The following is a 19,134-nucleotide window of genomic DNA, read 5'->3' on the forward strand; positions in this document are numbered from 1 at the left end:
TCTTGTACGAAAAGGATTCGAAGACCTTGAACCACTTTCCGGACTTAATTCCTTCAATTATCCACTATTAACTAAAACGTAATCTTACAGGACCCAAATTGCTACGAGATAATGCAAGTTGCACTATCGCGCGCAAAAATGGAGGCTCACCTGAGTGTCATGATCGTCATAATCATGTGGGTCCTCTGAATCTCTCTGAATGATGCTCTTTGGCGTAAAAATCGACTTTGACCGTCTGTGACAGCATTCAGAGCTTCAGAGGTTTCAGAGCGCGCGAAATGGCGTCTGTTTTTCATTTTAGTCGCTTATGCCTACACAAGTTACATTGTAAGTCCCGTAATCAGTTATACTTCTATGAACTGTATAAACTCAAAATTACAAGACACTGAGTTATGTGAATACTAATATAGTGCAGCCTATAGTGTAATGAATTATACAACCTAACCTGTAATCCGTTGTGGGCATAATTAAATTATCTGCATTTACATGAGATAATGCACTTCTCGTTTGTTGTGCATGTACCCAGCAGCAATTAATTACGAACTAAACTAATTTCGTTCTTGTGCAATATTCGTTTGTTTTGCAGATCCAGAACAGTCTATGTTGAAATTAGCCATAGTTCCGTTTGGTACATCGTGTATTCTGCATTTAGACCACAAGTGGAGGATACAGTAAGTTTAGAACTGTACATATCCATATTTGTGTTGACGTATTAAGGAGAAGTATGGACATTGCAAACCCTTTTTCTTATGCCAGTCTTACGTTCGTTAGGTACATTTCCTGTTATCTGGATGCTGAGTCTTGCCAGTATAACATTGCGTTTGGTTAAATGTCATTACCAAACCAAAGAGATTGGTCTGAGTGCTTGTTTCAGATCTTGAGTTTGACAGCGGTTTCCCGAGTGTGTTTTTTTGGTGGTTTTTTCAGTCTCTTCAGACAAATTTCATGATATTAGCTTTCCTGCACCACAACTACTTCATTCCAAATCCTTTCCATTCTATTTTTCATACTCTACCATTGAATGTTGTATGGTTTCAATACTGAAAGCGTGTTTAATAACCCACAAAACAAAATCAGTACCAAAAGTTGGGTTAGGTTAGATGCATAGTCTTTAAGGTCTTTAAGGCCTTCTGGAATATTTTTCCATACCCTATGATAGATCATTTAAATATATGGGTAATGATTTACACAGTATTATGTTCCAAAATGCAACAGTCTACATAATCACTGCCATGAGAATGCCAGATCTCATATAGTTCTATAACTCTGAAGAAGAATTTTGGGAAAAAGCAAGGAATGTCTTCAGAATACAGTGAGAAGTGCGCTTATGGCATTCTTTCTCTGAAATTCAGCAACAGTTAACAATAATTAAATGATTAATTTCATTGTTCAATACTGAAACACTAACATAGCACTGCTGTTAGTGCTACATTTTAGAGCAACCTCAGCATAGATAGAGTTATCACGTGGGCCCATTTTCCGCAACATTACTGTTTGAAGGCACTTGATGACCAACAAGGTACTGAGTGATATGTTCTGTAGAAGTTGTTGTGAGCTTCGTTTGTTTACAGTTACACGAGTCACAACTCAATTCAGGTTCTGTTTCTTGCAGACGGAAATTACCGGTGAATCCAAATATGAGGGGAGTTCTAACAGACAAACCAGACTATTCATATCTTGATGGGAGACCGGCTGAAATTGGCTTGGGTATGAAACGGAGAATGGAGAAAAACATTGAATATGCAGTGAGTGTAAAATGTGTACCACTTCTTAAAAATATTACCATGTTCTCAGATGTGATATAATGCAGTCTGGTAGATGTTTAGCTGCTGCCTCCATCTTCAGAGTTGAAGAGAAAATTGCAGGAGAATGAATGGTCAGTGACATGGAGGGCAAGGTAAGGACTGAGGTTAAGAGCGAAGCAGTAGCAGGGATGTGAATGGGACCCTCACAGAAGCTTCACTGGGTGCATTCATATTAAGGGGTGACACAAGTAAGTATAAAAGTTACTTCTATGTTGTGTGCCACATTAGTGCTGCCGGCCTTAGGAGTTTATTTGTAAATCCAAAATCCAGTGTGTAATTTGGAATTGACCTCCAACAACAAGTCCATAAGGCTAGGCTTGTGGTTCTGTTATTAGAAATAAATGTCTACAGTCGGCAGCATGAAGGCGGCGGACATAATGGTTATGAAGTTGTAATGTTAGTTTTATCACCCTTCATTATGTACATTCCGTACTGCGCATCTCTTGAATGGACTACATTTATTTTGCTTATTGCATTGCAGAAAAAAATATTGGCACTTACAAAGGAGATTGACTTTGCTGTGGAGAGACACAAAGCACTGGAACAAGAGAAGGAGGAAGAGCGTCAAAGGAAACTTGACAGTAAACTGAAACGCAAAGGGCACCTTCTGTTACAAAAGAAATGAGTGCAGCACTCCTGGATTTATTTACTGTTAGAATTAATTTTTTTAAAACAGCTGTGAACATCAATTGTACAGAGTTATATAAAATGTATATGAATAAATATTGTGCTTTGTGTAAGGTATTTATAAAATTTGGTCCCTAGTACTCGTACATGTTGCATAGCTGAGGGTCATTATAGATACCTTACTAATTCTGTAATGCAGTAGTTACGAGTATTTTGTTCTGGTCACTTCATTTTGCCAATAATTACTGATTGACACAAAACAATTTTAAACCCAAGACTTTGTTCCAAAAATGGCTGAATTTTGGGTTCTGAATAGCTTTCTTTTAGAGTTTTCAATATTTGTATTTTTCACACTCAGTTGTTCTGTCTTTTCTTCTGTGACATAACACTCTATAGTTGGGTGCATAGGTGTTAGTACCTGTGTACCACCCAACGTGTGACAGAAGACTGATCTTGACGCCTCCTTGACAGTCTCAGATTTCAGACTGTACAGTCTGTACCATATGCCTACAATTAATGTACTTTGCAGTTTGACTTTATTGTTCTCCAAAAATAAGAAAATTCATTGTACTAGAATTAAACAATAACATAATATGGAAACCCATCTCCCCTTTCCTCAATCAGTTTTCCTAAGGTCCATCATAAATTAGTAACCAGTCTCATTCTGTGTCCTTCAAAGGATTTTGTCTTCCCAGCCTAGCAACTGGCCGATCTCTTTGCAATCCCCTGCAACACCGCGCAACATCTATAATGCATGAAGTTCCTCATTTTGTACTATCCTAAACTGCTCAGTTCAGTCATGTCAGCAAATATTTTCCCAGCCACTTTGTTTTCTGATATTTTCCTTGTTTATTTGCAATTTGACATATGCACAGATAGGAAAAGAATATTAGAGTAGCCCTTAAAGAAATAAAATATGGTTGTGGAATAGCTTCAGTGGACTCAAGATAGGGCCCAGTCATATGTTCTTGTAAACTTTCTGGGATGTGACTGCATCATTTTGTTGATCATTTCTAAAGACAAAGGAACATGTTAATTCTATATTTGACCCTGAAGCTGGGGCCAGCATGTATGCACTAGTCATTTCTTTGTAAATAAAAACAAAGGTAAGGCTATCTGTGTAAAAGGCCATGGAGACCCATAGGGATGTCAGATATTAAGGCTTCCACGTTTTGTAGACAGTTGGCTCATAGATGGCGGTGAGGTCACACTTACCCCCAGGAAGATTCTTGGTACTCATTTCTGTTAGAGGCTGTCTTGACCCCAGGTCCATCATGAAGCTGGAAGGATTAGGTCAATTGAAAAATCCAATGACATAAGGAATCAAACTCACAACCTTCCAGCTTGTAGCTCAGTGTCTCAACTAACTACAGAAATCTTTTTAAAATGAAAGTTAAAATAATTAAAATGACTATTAGCCATACTGCAGGAATGTGTGAAGTTATCAGACAATGTATTCTCTAGTGTTTAAATGGTGACAAGTTACCTAGTGATCTTGGCCAAGGGGTCGGTTCTGGCCTTCATTTGCGGGCTGCTAGCTTCAGACAGCAGCTATCCTGACCGCAAATGTTCATGGTTTTCCTCAACTATTCATCCTTCCATTTGATGCTGTGTAGTCAGAACTATGGACAGGTACATTAAATAAATATACTTTATAAAGTGCATAACTAACTATACAGAGAAGAATCCTTCTTGAGAACTTAATAGTTGCTTAGCTAGTGAAAAAAAAGCATTTTATGGAAGCTGAAGGTTCATTACCATGTTCACAAGAACCACATGCAAGTGTTAATTAAGACAAGATTAATTATCTTAAGTTTTAGCGAGTGTAAATTTATCATAGTTGACAAATACGGACTTTTTAAATACTTTTTAAATGGTGTTGTGAAAACATATGAGGGCAAGCAATGCAATAGATTGACGTAGTTGGGACACCTGATGGTGGCACTGTGTTGCCGAAACATGTTGTGAGGTGACAGGTGAAATTGAGTGCACTACAAGACGGCCACTGTATACATATAATAGATGTTCACAAGAACCCACGACTAGTCCCCAGCCTCAGCCAGATGAACGCTATTCACACCTCCCATTGTGATTCTGTAACATGTCTCAGTATTCTGACATCTATGACTAGGTCTTCCCAGATGTCTCTTTCTTTCAGGTTCTGGTATCATAACTTTGTACACATTTCTGGTCTGGTCCATATGTGCTATATACTCCCATCTGTTTTATCTTCCTAGGTGATCATCATAATTATACTTGGAGAAGAGCACAAGTTACAAAGCTGCTCATTATGCAGTTTTCTCCAACCTCCTGTCACTTCCTTACTCCAGGGCCATTCCCTGTTCTCAGTCCCCCTCAGTCTGTGTTCTTCTGTTAACATTAGAGACTAAGTTTCACACAAACACAAAACAGCAGACAAAGTCACAATCCTACATATTTTAATCTTTTTATTTTTAGAGTGCAGATAGGAACACAGAAGGTTGTGATCTCAGTGGTAACAAGAATTCCATGAATTTAATTTTTTTTTCTGTAATGTTAGGTAAACATATTTTGTCAGATTTGTTAGTGTTTAATAACACAAATAATTTGTTCGAACAGTACTGGCAGTTTGTATTGTCCATGTAAATTTACATACATTCGTACTTACACACACAGTTATAATGTTTGTTTGATTAGTTTACAGACATACATACACAAGGTGATACACGTTACATATGTACATGATCCTCTTTATATTTTACTGCAAAAGAATATTTTTGTTTTCAGATGGTTTACGATTATACTGTTTCACGATTTGAGGTTCACACAGCAGTGAGTATTAAGATCTTGGTCTCTTGGGATGTGACCCCATGTAGTTTGGTAGATAAGTACCAGCATTTTTTAAGATTTTCTGACATAAGGATGGAGGCAGCATGTTCCACTGAAACACTGCCTATATACCAGACTGTTATCGTTCAGTAAAGAAACAGACCATTACTAAAGTCCTCCCACCAAACGTACACTGAAAACACTGGCATAATTCTTGGACAGTTCTGCTGTAGCTGTCCGTATGTTGAATCTTGTGGCATCTCTAGATGAACAGTGTAAAGGTTGAGGCTTACAGCCTTTACTGACCACTTTCCTTGTCCTTCTCTCCGTCAAAGTACAGCACATGCCATCACATCCCAGAATACTATAATCTTAAGACTCTGTCTGACTTCCAGTTGTCCTGGGATCAACACTTTAAATTATGTTAGTTACACTGTAAGAGTTGTTTAAAATGGGGTAATATTTATATTGAAATGATTAATGTCCCATGAATGGAATATGGAAGTAATGCTCCATCTACTCTGAACCGTGCACATTTGGTGGATAGCTCCAGTAGTTCACTTACTATAGTGACTGGGCTACAGAACCCAACTGGGATTTGATTCTCAAGATAGACAATAGAGTTTCTCTTCTCCACAGTGTCCAGACCAGCTCTGGGACCCACCCAGCCTCCTGTTGAAGGGACTCTGGGGCTGAAGCTAACTACTCACCTCCATCTCAGTAAAGAATATATGGTGCTGTACCTCCACTCATCCATACATCCACATGGCATGTTGAATTTAAGTACAGAGACATCTACCTTCTTGTTGTGGTGTTTACAAAGAAAGGAACCATACTGTTGACAGGAACAGGCACTTCCGCCTGTATTTGATGACTTTCTTACAGTGGTAAGGAATGTGGTTCCTCAGAAATAGTGATGTCATAGTTATCTCGGCTCATAGAGCTGAAACTGCTGAAAATTCATCATAAAATCAGTAGTAACATAAAAAATATATATAAAAAAACACTAGAAGGCACTCGTATATAACCAAACTGGTTTGACATACATAACATGAACTTATTTTAAATTACAATGTATAAGGTTCTTTATGTTTCATAAATTACGTAAAGTAAAGTAACGGTATTATTGTAAAAGGTTGGGCTTTGTGCTGCTTATAATATCTTATTATAGTTGGCTGTAGTTGAGCCAGGGAGGTCAGGTGCACTGGTTCTTTCTTTGAGCACTGGATGCACCTCCCTGGCTCTTCTTTTGAAGACACTCATGTGAAATATAAAGTTCTTATGGCTTATTTAATTTCTGACTTCTAAGCTGGAAGCTTCAGCCTTTGTAAATATGTGCATTTCATGGGAAGTTTGTCCTTTGGTTCTGCATTCAGAAGTGTAAAACTATTGAGCGGACACGTGTGATTTATGTGCATTTGTTTCGTCCTCAAACTGCATGCTGAGCTGTTCTTGGACTTTTACTCTCAGATCTACCCTCCTTGTTACAGCTTTACCACAGTCAGCTTTCAGGAGTTATTGGTCCGTTCAGGCTCTGAATGCACAGTGTGCAGGTCATGTCATAGAAGGGAACGAAGTGGAGCAATAAACGATAAAGATGAAGATGAAAGAGAGGAAAGGGATTATTAACAAGACTGGAGAGCATGTACTCCATAATATAGTACACAAAGTTACCAACAGTGTTCTTTGAAGCTCACTTAAAAATAGGAATAATAAAATGCAAATTGGTGATAGTGTCCCATGTTTAACTTCTAAAAAGAATGTCAGTGGAGGTGTTTATAGGAGAAGTCCATTTATGGGCTTATAAACAACCAGGTTTTACTGTGGATTAATACGGCTTAAAATCAGGATCACCAGATAACTCTTAGAGGAAGCTTTTTGTATTGAATTTTAGTAATATCTGTAGACCCATTTATGAAATACATGCAAGAGTTCACACATGGGCCTGTGTAATCTAGGTTTTATCATGGATCAATATGGCAGGAAACTGGAAATGCATGATAATTTTTAGTGAAGGTCTCCCTTATCAAATTTTAAGAAAATCTGTTGAATATTTTAGGTATTGATACTGTTGTATGGGCAGGCAGACATGACCTCCAGACACCCACAGTTACAATTTTGTCTTATACAGGATGTACCATATAAAATACAACCCAAACAATCACGTATTGTGGTACATAAATGAAATCAGAAGCTGTCCCCCCATTGTAATGAAGTCTCCCAACCTTCCTTGTGACACTCCAGTTGTTATCACTCTGGTTGCTAGGCTGCTGCTGTCACCAGTTGCAGATAAGCTCTGCAGGTGTGAACAGGGTTTGTTCACAGGCAAATCATGTGTTTGTTCTTGAACACTATTTCACATCAAAATCATTCGCTGCTGTTGAAGAAGGATTTAGCAATGCATACACTGACTGGTAACAAAATTTCGAGAGAGACAGTGTTCAAGACAGACAGCATATCCACTTTTGAACATCTTCAACAGGTGCTATGCTCCACAGTGTTCAAACACTAGCCTGATCACTTCTCTTGTTATAGAGATATCAGCTGTAAGTTTATCTATACTATTGTAGTTTTTTGTGTGTTTTAAATGATATACACCCTGTATGACATGCAGTGTTAGTGATATCAAGTCCAACATTTCTGTTTTACATATCCTGCATTTAACACTTTCTTCAATTTAGTGTCCACACTCATTGCTTCCAAAAGAAAGGAGAATTGGGGCTTTAACATATTATTATTTTAAATTGGTTCCTTGTACTGATGAAGGTAAATGAAGATTGCCATTTGTACAGAAATATAAATAGCACAATCAGAATTGTTTTGGTTACAATGTATTGTCTTGATTAAAGTTATTATTCAGTCACAAATCACATATGATGATTGGTGACTTTACAAAAAGAATTTACGAGTTCAACAGAACTGTCCGTCAGACCCATAAGAGCAATGGCATATTACCCCCAGATTGTTCAGTGACACATTCATAATTAGTCCTTTGTGTGATTAAATTTTTGTCGGATCTGAGAGGGCAAGAAAAAGCCCCTGTGATTAATTAAGCACTGCACCACAGAGACTTACAAGGAAGTGGAGGTAAAGCTCCACACATATTTAGCCTAAGCTGTAGCTGGAAGAGAGTGGTCAGCTTTACACTCCGTCTGGTTAACACAAGGGAAAATGCTCTCGGTTCCACGTGTGCTAGCAGAGTGGGCAAAATCCAGGCATCTTGCCCCACACCTTGGAATTTTGGAAAATAACCAAAATTGAAGAAAGAGAAATGCACCAAAAATTAGTACTAAAAATTAAAATTGTGTTTTAAAATGTGTTTGCGCTATGCAGGATACCCCCTCCCCCACCAGTGGTGATGTAACAATAGGACAATCAGTAAAAATAGTCTTGAAGGGCTTAAACATGAATAAATTATCTTGTTCCCCCCCCCTCTACCCCACAAGAAACAATCTGGGCTTTGCCCATTCTTGGTATCCTTTTGATAAGAGGATGGGTAGGTTCCAGTATCCATCTCAATGCTGCAAGGAAGAGGAAGATCCAAGTCCTTCTAGGAACAAAATGACTATTTTTCTGCCAATAGTCATTCACTATACTGACAGGATGTGTGTACTAGAATTCTTTTAATTGCATTTCCATCAAAGTCCTTCAAATTACCAGTTCAAGCAGGTTCCACATCATTGACCCAGCATAAAATCACCACTGGTCATAACCGTTACTTCAAATTAAACGAAAACACACAATACTGTATATAGTTTTGAATTGTTTTACAGTGCATCAAAATATAGATTTGTATTTGTGGTTTGAGGTTGTCCCAGCAGTAAATGTGACAGTCACTGTCTTCTGGGGTGTGACATAAAGCAACATGGTAGATAGGAACTAATGTCTTGAGGAACCTGCTGCTTCCAATGTTAGGTCATGTGTTCTCTGACAAGTTAGAACCTATCTACTGAGCTACACAGTGTCACATTCCAGAAGTCTGATTTTCACAACTTTGGGTAAACTGCAAACTGTAAAACACTTCTTCAGTATGTCCCCCCCATTTCTAATTCTGTTATAACAGAGGTCAGTCATGAAATGTGGCATAACATCAGAAGAAACACAGGTGTCCGTTGATTTCAGACATAAAAGAAAGTGCTGAATACAGTATCATCACTTGTATCATTCTGACTGCTCTTGTATTTCTGTTTTGAATTAGAATGTGTTCAGTTTTTCATGCATGATAAAATTTTCTTTCACAAGCAGTGTCATTAATTTGTAACTGAAATCCAGAATTTCAGTGGCCTTTTTGTTTCCACCATCAAGGAAATTTTATTTATTACATTTTCACATGTTTATTAAATGTTCAGATTGACATTAATATGAAGAAAGCAGTCTTCTGGGATTTGGCACCGTGTATATGTGGTGTTAACCGACGTTTTGGAGGAATGTCTCTTCGCTTGCAGATTTCTAATATTTTTTCTTCTACCCTGAAGATGGAGGCGATACGTTCCTCCAAAACGTCGGTTAACACCACATATACAAGGTGCCAAATCCCAGAAGACTGCTTTCTTCATAGTCACTGCCGTGAAAGCCTCAAATCTTACATTGACATTAATATGTTTGTGTCATAATGCAAGTTCTAACCTGTGGGCACATTGGAACTCTGACATGTTTGCCGTTATCTCAGCCCTAGCTCCACAGAGCAGGGACATTCTTGAGAATCTAATAGTTGCTCGACTGGACAAGAAATTCCCAGCATTTTATGGAACCCAGAAGTCATTACCATGTCCACAAGAGCCCATTACTGCTAATCAAAAGCCAGATGAATCCAGACAACATACTCCCATCCTGTTTCTTTATATCAATTTTAATATCCTCCCATCTTCACCTATCACTTTTCCCTTCAAGTTTTCCTACCAAAACTTTCTATGCACTTCTCTCTTGTTCAATCTCCATGCCTTGCCCATGTTATCCTTCATTTGGTGATCCTAATATTTGTCAAGGCTTTCCTTAGTCTTCAGTCCTAGAAATGTGATTTCCAGGCCAGATTAAAAGTGGTTAGTGAGTACAAAACACATATTCATGTACACTTCTTTCTGGTCCAAGGAAACATGATAACTTGCACAGATTTTTTTAAGTCATGTTGCTTTGAGTTTCTGGTCAGAGCAATTATATACTCAGTCTTATTTGGAATCTACTGTAGTAGTTCCATTCATGCAGAATGCACGCAGAGAACATTTCATAGCCACTGTTAAGTTCTTAATTTTCTCATTTACATAGATCATATGAAATGGGGCATACAATTGAAATTTAAATTACCGGAGAGAGTTCTGGATGAAATACCGAATTTGTTACTTTCTCTGGACATCGTCTGTTCATTTAGTTTGTCTACTCTACAAGTCACATAATTAAATATGACAATGGATCTGAAACTGAAATACAAACTTTATGAACAGCCACTGTTTACTGATCTTAATGCTAAGGAGAAATGCACAGGAAATGATGACTGAAGCTTAAGTTCATCTAAACAATGTTTAAAAGTTCTGTTCCTACCTCACAGGAAACACATTCCATCTCTATTACAAAGCCCAACTGGTTAATATTTTGGGGGGAAATAGTCACAGTTTAATGTGAGAATCATATGGAACACATAAATACACTGTGCAGGCAGAATGTGGAATTCTCCTAACGTTAAGGCAGGTGGTACATATAGATACCACTGTGCTTTAAAGGGTTTGTTAATAAATTGAAACATATGTATATTTCTTATAGTGACAATGGTTATGCTATGTTTAGCTTGGTAATGACACAATTCCTGTTTGGAATCACAGAAACCAACATTTCTCTAATTATAAATAATATAGTGTACATTGGTGATACATACTGCACTGTATTATTTCTGTGAAAGTTGGCGACACTAGACAGATAAATTTTAACATCCATTGTAATATGTTTTATTGTGTTTTTTGAAGATATGGAGAAGACATTTCCTGAGTTTGTATGTTTTTATTTTTACCCTGAATTCAACTCTTCTTTTCATATTATCATTTTCATTCTAAGATCATTTTCCAATAATATTTGTGTTCTAAATCCATAAGTAAATAAGTTTTGTGATATCCTGAGCTTCAAAGGTCTCAATGTCAACATCTAATTTCATTTTTTATTTACTCTACCTTTTTTAAATTACTTTATTTAGATTCCAGAATGATTCCTAGAAACAATTTATTTATAAGCATGTAATATCAGAATAATACAAGACAAATCGATTTTATTTGGAGCAGAAAATGCATTTCATTCTTTATAAATTAAACTACAGTATGGACAAAAATATAATTTGCTTCCCACTTTTGATTCTTTGAGCTATTAATCAGGTAAATACTTAGTTCTGTCTTGTTGACACTTTATTACCTTACTGCCTTTAATTTCTCATTTTTCTAGCCATCATGGGATCCTTCAATCTGATCATTACTGTTTACTTCTTTGGTCCTGACAATATTTTATTGTCTACATATAAACAGTAGAGAGTTACTGTCATGCCCAGGAAAAACCCAGACTTCTGTCATTACTAGGAAATTGAGAAAACACTTCTCTCTTCTGCTGTTACTAGGACATTGGGGGGAGAAATGACAGTAGGACAGATAGGATAAATGAATGGAAGAAGTTCAGTGAGAGAAGTTCTGTTATGTATGAAGGAGAGGGAGGGAGGAAGGAACAGGAAAAAAAAGATGTCAGAACAGATAAAGGGACTTGACTGGAAAGTAATATGAGAAGGAAGAAAGAATGCAGATACAAAAGGGATGAAGAAAAGGAAGAAGACGTGATCTCCCCTTGTTATATCTGATGGATCATTTGGTAGTTCCTTCATAAAGATGTGATTGTACAGGTTATGCAGAACCTTATATCATCTGTTAATGCCATATTCAAGTTTGCTGTTTGCACAGAAAATGATTAGTAACTATATATTTTTGTTTTTCCAACTGGCGTTCACTTGGATAGTCAGTTTATTAGCACAAAGTACCCCTTCAGTAGTCACTACAGAACGTGTAAGTTTTCACAGTTCTTGAATTTAGAGTCTTCTTTCCCGAACAACCACGTAAACATCTGTCGAGCCTTCATACTTGCACGCACAACGCCTCGACTCTTGTACCAATGTGCCGAACCTTCCTTGTCAGAAAGATGCGCATGGATGAGCTTGAGACGAATCTGGTTCAGGATGCCCACCAGAAGCTCGTCTACATTGTGGCTAATTCCTACAGAGATCTCGATGAATTTGGCTCTATACGTGCATGCCAGGCATTTGCCATCTGAAACAAATTATGTATACATCATTCTTATTTCAATTTCTGTAGTCTACTTGCAACAACATTGAGGTTATGTCATATCTTGGGTAGGCAACATCATGAAAGGAAAGCCCTGTGCATGCAGCACAATATGATGGTTTTGGTTCCGACAAAGGTAAAGTTGTCCCTGTGCTTAATTAAGCACCACACCATGAAGACATGTGGTGGAGCGAAGGTATGGCTCCAGCATTCTGGACTTCAGCACTAGATGGAGGTAGTACTTAGCTTCACAACCTGGGTTGTTTTACCCCCACAGAATGAATCCCTTGCACCCGTTAGATAGGAGGCTGGGTTGGCTCCAGAACCAGTCTGGATTCTGTGAAGTAGAGAAAATCTCCTACCTCTGCCAGGACTCAAAACCTGACCATCGAACCCGTAGCCTGTCACTGTACTGATTGAGCTATCTCTTAGTACTCTTAAGTTGAAAATAGGACCTAGTAAACGTCTAATTGTGACCAGTGAGATGTGAGTTTCCAATGATGACTCACCATGATTTAAAACAAATCATATAAGATGTGAGATTTTCAGAATGCCAAGATTTAAATTTGTCTTCTGGGATATGATATTGTGTATTCTTGTAGGTTGGTACCAAAATTTCTGAGAAACATGAAGCCTCCATTTTCATGCTAGAAGTGATTTTTGCATTAATGCCCCCACAAGACTACATGGTGACATAACCCGGAAGATTACATTTTAAATGTATAGTGTATTTGTGATGAGATTTTAGTTAATTTGAATTAGATAAACATTACACTTTTGAGATGGCACTCCATAACACTTTCAGATTACATGTGCATTTAATTACATACAGGGGGTTGGCAAAATAATGGAAACACTAAGAAATTGTGGAATAGAATTGGTTTGTGTTGGCCTGTGTACTGAGTCAGTTTCAGGCTGGGTGTTCACTGATGATGGTGTGATGACTTGCCTTGTGATGATACGGCTCGGCTACGTACAAGATCCACCTTGTTGCCAACCAAGATGGCCGGTCTGGAGCGCACGAGGTCCCAGTCCTGTAACCGGGCCAGTTCGGTCTCCGCTCTCTGGAAGCTCGCTTTGTCGATGACTGAGTACATGACAACGAACGCATCTGGTGGATCCGTCCGGTCCAGCTCCTCCTGCAAACAAGCCAATAGCGGGCATGCCGCACAATAAGATCTACAGCTGCTATTTATTCATTCATCAGGAACTCTACAACTCTTTGTTATACCCTGGTCGCTTTTTTTTTTTCAGGTTCATAATCCTATACACAGTCGGTAGGACCCCTTGGACTGGGGATCAGCGCGTCGCAAGGCCGCTACCTCCGCAGAATAAACACACAGACGTCCATGCCTTGAATGGGATTCGAACGTACGGCCCCAGTGTCCAAGCGGGCGAAGACAGTTCATGACTTAGTCCCGTGTTTCTCAACCGTCGGCCGCGGCCCGGTACCGGGCCCTCGTCTTATAAAAAAATTACCGGGCTGCGGTCTGACAGAGGTTGAGAACCACTGCCTTAGTCCGAGCAGTCACCGTGATCGGCCTGCAGCTAGTATATCGTGTCTGAAACATCTCTGAAGGTACGTCATCATCAACATTATAAATATACGTAATTTTCTTTTCTTGTCTCTTAATCATAATTTTGATTTTTATGGAATTATTATTATTATTGTTATGTGCCATAATTTGTATTTTATATGTAAATGTTTTGTTGTTTTCGTCTTACTTGTGCTAACTTTGTAACTGGCTTCTAGCCTGTTAAATTTGTACGTAAATAAATAAGAATTGAATTATTATTATTATTATTATTATTATTATTATTATTATTATTGACTGTATTTAAGTAGTTTTTATTTTGAAACTTCTTCAGTAATGTCACATCAGCTGATATTTTTCGCGAACACGCGCTTGTGCGAAACTGGATTCTCGAATTGCGCAGCAACAAAAACAGAACGCAAGGGCAGACGGAAAGCTGCGCAAACTTTCCTGTATCAAGCCGAACGTAAAAAGAATTTGTGAAGGAAAAAGAAACCACGCTTCGCTTTGACAGTTGCAAATACATGGCACACCGGTTTAAGCTTCATTTTTCGTCTACTTTTGTTTCTAAATGTATGCAGTTAAATAATACGTTGATCTAATATCCTTACTTAACATTTATTTACAATTATTCTTGCTCATTTGCGGTCTAGCTTTTTACTCCATGTATCGGAAATGTATCTGGGGTTTCTTAAAAAACATTTCGAGTGCTAAAGAGTTCACGGTAAAATTAAACTGGGGAACGTTGCTCTGTGTGGGAACCAAAACTCTGACGAAGGAACAGTCCTCAAATCAAGATACGTAATTTCAAGCGTGAAAAAAAAAAAAAAAAGAGATTTGAAACGAGGATTCAAATCGCACCCCAAAACTATACAGCAATAACTGTATATCGCTTTAACAGCCGTGGCTACCGTACATATTGGTAAGAGTGCGGAGTACATTTCATAATATCTTTGGGTGTTCTCTATTAGGTTCGCGATCGAAAACAGCAGACAGACAGAAATGTTACCTTCACTTACCCATAAGCTCAGCATACAGCAGAAAGTACTGTGGTGCTGAAAAGTACTGTTCTCGAGATTTTGACGGATTTATAAGTTTTTATGGTAACCCCCACCATACCAGAACGGCGATCTTTGGTCGGCTTTATAGAGCGCATTCTGTTGTGTGTGTATATCCCATGGCTCTGACCGTCAGCACAACAGCAGAGCGGGATGTCTTCGCGTGAAGACAGAAACAGATGTTGACATGTGTCGTACTTGAAGAAAGCAGTCTTCTGGGATTTGACACCGTGTGTATGTGGTGTAAACCAACATTTCGGAGGAATGTATCGCCTCCATCTTCAGGGTAGAAGGAAAAATATAAGAAATCCGCAAGCGAAGAGACCGTGAGAACCGGTAAAAGTAGACTGACATATACACGGTGCCAAATCCCAGAAGACTCCTTTCTTCATAGTCACCGCCGTGAAAGCCTCAAATCTTACATGTGTCTTACTTGTTTAATATAAGCACGGATTTCTAGCTACATGTTTCGGTCTACAATTTAGGTCATCATCAGGCAACTTCTATAATCTATAACCCAAGTTATTAAAGTTAATTGTCCCAATATGTACCCATGTTGCGCAACTGGTGTCTGCTGTTGCGGGCGAATACTTACTTGTAGAGTGAAAGTAAATTTACATTACAACACTATAATGAAGCTTTTTACGAGTAGTTAAGATTTAAATATAAAAATATTTGTTCCACAATATATGGATTATAGGGGTTAAAAGTTGTTATCACCTTCGTCAATTTTGTATGTTTATGCTATAGGAAATTTAAATGTAAATGTTATAGCTATCTTGTATTAATCGTCTGCTAGCTGGTGTTCTTAGATTTTATGAAAATGCTGTATGATTTTGGTAAGCTGTCTGTTTGTACGTATGTATGTGTGCCTCGCTAGCGCCTGAACGCTTGGTCGAAACTTTCTTATTCGGTTCTTAACAGTTTATCCCTCATACATCAGGGCACGGTGAATATTAACATTCCCCCAAAAGCAGGAGCCCTCAAATTGGCCCCATAACACAGAATTGTGATTATATTTAAAACAGTTCTAACGAGTTTCAGTAAGTTCTAGTAATTTATGGGGACCATTTCCCCAAACAAAATTACATAGGCGGCATCTTCAAGAAAGTAACGTTACGCACGCTAGGGGCCCAAACGAGAAATATCGATATCGTCAAAACTGGCTGTATCGATCAGACGGATTTCGATGTTCGATATTCAGCAACCAGTAGTCGTGTATCATGCAACGATCGATTTCGTTGCGAGAAGTATGACATTAGCTATTACCTGTGTTAATTATGAAACCTGGTCTGAAACAACTTCTATTATAGGCATGTTTTGGTACCCCTCATGAATGCACACAAGTGTATGTAAATATTAATGTGTTTCTGGAACTGAAATTACACGCTTAAGGCAAAAGGAAAAGAAACTGTTGAAAATTTACCAAGTGAAACAAACAAAGTAAAATCTGTGGAAGTGAAGTGATCATGCTTACCTTAGGGTTTGCCAGATTTATGAAACAAAGTTCTGATTCCTCGCCATTCAGCATAATAAACACAGACTGTTCTTTGGGTGCATCTGAAAAGAAAGAAATAAGGGCATGGAATACTGAGAGCTTTGTTCCATTCATTGTGACGTTGTAACGAGTCTTAAAGCGATTCAACCTGACTTCTGTGCATCGACTAACTGTTAATGATAAGTTGCCAGTTGATAAAGGTCACTTCGTGTAGTGCACAGTTGATTGTGACCTCATTCGCGTGGCCCAGTGGCCTACCTGGCAAGGGATATACCACTTCAATTATGGACTAAAATAAATTCCACTTTCAGACGCAACATATGTTTTGTAATATAAACCATTCATCTTCTTTTTCTTCTTCTTTAGAAACGTTGTAACACGCGGCGCGCGTCCATTCTAAAATTAGATGTTTTTTTATATATATATAACAGTTGAAGTGTTTCGAAGTTTTGGAGGTCAGGATCTGTTTCGCTTGAATGGATTAGCTGTGATTTGGTTGGTTGCCAGCTTTTTTTTTTTCTCTCTCTCTCTCTCTGGTGTAGTCGCCTCAAAGTCATCAATTTCTTGTGTTAAATGGCTGTTAAATTTAGCTGACAAGCCTTGATTCAGTCTCCATTGCTCTGTTTGTTCTGTCGCCATATCTAACGGGCCGTGAAAATGTGACACTTTGATTGTACTCATCGTGGCTGTAGGTGGGAACGACCAGTGTGATGCGCAGAAAATACTGACATGAAAGGGATACAGGTACTTGCGTAGGTTGTATCTGGGGCTCTGCTTTCGAACATAGTTGCCAGAAAAAAGGAAACAGACAAAACGCCTAAATTAATGCTGTTGTCAATTTAGCGAAAAGCCCATGATTCAGTTAGGAGGGACCTCCTGTCCAACATTCTCACAGATTTTGGGGTACCCACGAAAGCATTAATATTAAAATGGATCTTAGAGAGATTGGATGGGTTGGTATGGACTGGATTCGTCTGGCTCAGGAGGGATCTTGTGAACATGGTAATACATTTGATTTGTTTCATTCTGGTCCGTCGAACTAATGTTGTGAAAAAGTTAAATAGTTCCGTCCAGTGGCTTCTAACTGTATTGATGTAAAGGTGTCCCTCTGAAGATGGTCTCTGAAGACCGAAACATGTAAGGGCATGAATAATTGAAATAAGAAAATCTTAACCAGTCACACTGGACAGAACTATTTAACCTCTTCGTGGTAATAAACCTTCGGGTTTCATAAAATGTTGGGAAGTTCTTGAGTAGCTGCACAATTGGTGGCTTCTCAAGAAGGGCACAGCTGCATGCAGCTAGTTAGTTATAAGCAAGTAAACTTATCGAAGCGTTGTGTTTTGTGCTATTATTAGTGGGGTGAGTCCACTTGGTACGTCAACCACCTCTGGCCTGTTGTACCAGCCCCGGATGATGGTGATTGTGCAGCAATTGGTGGAATGGGAATTGGCAAGGGAAGCCGAAGTACTTTGGAGAAAACCTACCCCCATCAACACTTTGTCCACCACAAATCCCACAAGACCAGACTCGGGCTCGAACCCGGGCCGTCGCGGTGTGAAACCGACGATTAACCGCTTGAGCTATGGCGCGGCCTGCGTTGTGTGCTAACTTGAAACTAATACGTACAGAGCTAATTCAGGGGAAAATATTCCCTTCATGAGAAGCTAGTAGTCGCTCAGGTAGTCAAGAAATTTTCCTACAAAATTTTTATATACGCATGTATAAAAATATTAACAAGAAGCACGCATAATCCCGCAGTAGCTGCGTGATCGCCATGTTGGTTAGGTTAGGTGAAGCTGTTCCTGTGCTTAACTAATTAAGCACTACGCCATGAAGGCGTATGGGGTAGTCCATGTATAGATCCACATTTTCTTGACCTCGGCATTAGTTTGCGGTGAGTGGTCAGCTTCACGCCCCGGCCGCTTTACGCCCCGGTACCCATTGGAAAGGAGGCTGGGTGGACCCAAGAGCCGGTCTTGACGCTGTGGAGACGAGACTTATTTCTTCTTCCTCCTGGGAATCGAACCCTGATACCTTGGTACTCCAATCCGCAGCCTATCCACTATACTGACTGAGCTATCCCGGCTCCCATATCAGTAAAATAACAAGTAACAATTTGGTCTGTACCACACGACAGCCGAATAGTTTTCTATCTGTTCGTCGGCTCTGTCGGAGGAGGCATTTTTTACGACCCGGACTGTAGCTATCTTGAATTGTGATTCGTGTTCAAGAAGTAGGAAACTTTCCACGTGTTTCTCTGTTATTTCAGGTTTGCAGTGACGTCGAATTCTGTTTGTTTTTTCATGTTCGGAACACGGGAAATGCAGACTGGAGCCACACCTGTAGCAAGACCATCCGATTCTGCCAGTGTTTAAATTCAGTTCGTGTCTCAGTGGCTAAGAAAAACACGGCAGCTTGCTCACGTCATGTCCGCTGAAACTCTGTAAACAGACGGACGGAGTATACAGTCTTGTTACTTTATGCAGGCTTCTGACTTCC

General features: G+C 38.9%; 2 protein-coding genes across 2 annotated transcripts in view; one reads left to right on the forward strand and one right to left on the reverse strand.

The window, feature by feature from the left end:
* Window positions 1–247: 247 nt before the first annotated feature.
* LOC111873525 (39S ribosomal protein L52, mitochondrial) lies at window positions 248–2,545 on the forward strand. The gene is made up of 4 exons (XM_023868302.1): window positions 248–327; window positions 587–671; window positions 1,613–1,745; window positions 2,287–2,545. The coding sequence occupies exons 1-4, from the start codon at window positions 279–281 to the stop codon at window positions 2,428–2,430; spliced, it is 411 nt and encodes a 136-aa protein (XP_023724070.1). The 5' UTR covers window positions 248–278; the 3' UTR covers window positions 2,431–2,545.
* Window positions 2,546–10,029: 7,484 nt separating this feature from the next.
* The window catches only part of LOC111873541 (GTP-binding protein Rit2), a 69,790-nt gene continuing 60,685 nt past the window's right edge, over window positions 10,030–19,134 (reverse strand). The window contains exons 3-5 of the mRNA XM_023868331.2: window positions 16,612–16,694; window positions 13,491–13,680; window positions 10,030–12,526 (exon numbers count right to left, since the gene is read on the reverse strand). Coding sequence (XP_023724099.1) covers window positions 12,255–12,526; window positions 13,491–13,680; window positions 16,612–16,694 — 545 coding nt within the window. The 3' untranslated portion in view covers window positions 10,030–12,254. The remainder of the gene's footprint in view (window positions 12,527–13,490; window positions 13,681–16,611; window positions 16,695–19,134) is intronic.

This window comes from Cryptotermes secundus, unplaced genomic scaffold (genome assembly GCF_002891405.2).
Source record: "Cryptotermes secundus unplaced genomic scaffold, Csec_1.0 scaffold395, whole genome shotgun sequence".
NCBI lineage: Eukaryota > Metazoa > Arthropoda > Insecta > Blattodea > Kalotermitidae > Cryptotermes > Cryptotermes secundus.

Coding starts and splice junctions, on each gene's coding strand:
- LOC111873525 (XM_023868302.1), top strand. CDS start 279: ATGGCGTCTGTTTTTCATTTTAGTCGCTTATGCCTACACAAGTTACAT. Junction 328..586: donor ATGCCTACACAAGTTACATT/GTAAGTCCCGTA, acceptor TTTGTTTTGCAG/ATCCAGAACAGTCTATGTTG. Junction 1,746..2,286: donor AGAAAAACATTGAATATGCA/GTGAGTGTAAAA, acceptor ATTGCATTGCAG/AAAAAAATATTGGCACTTAC.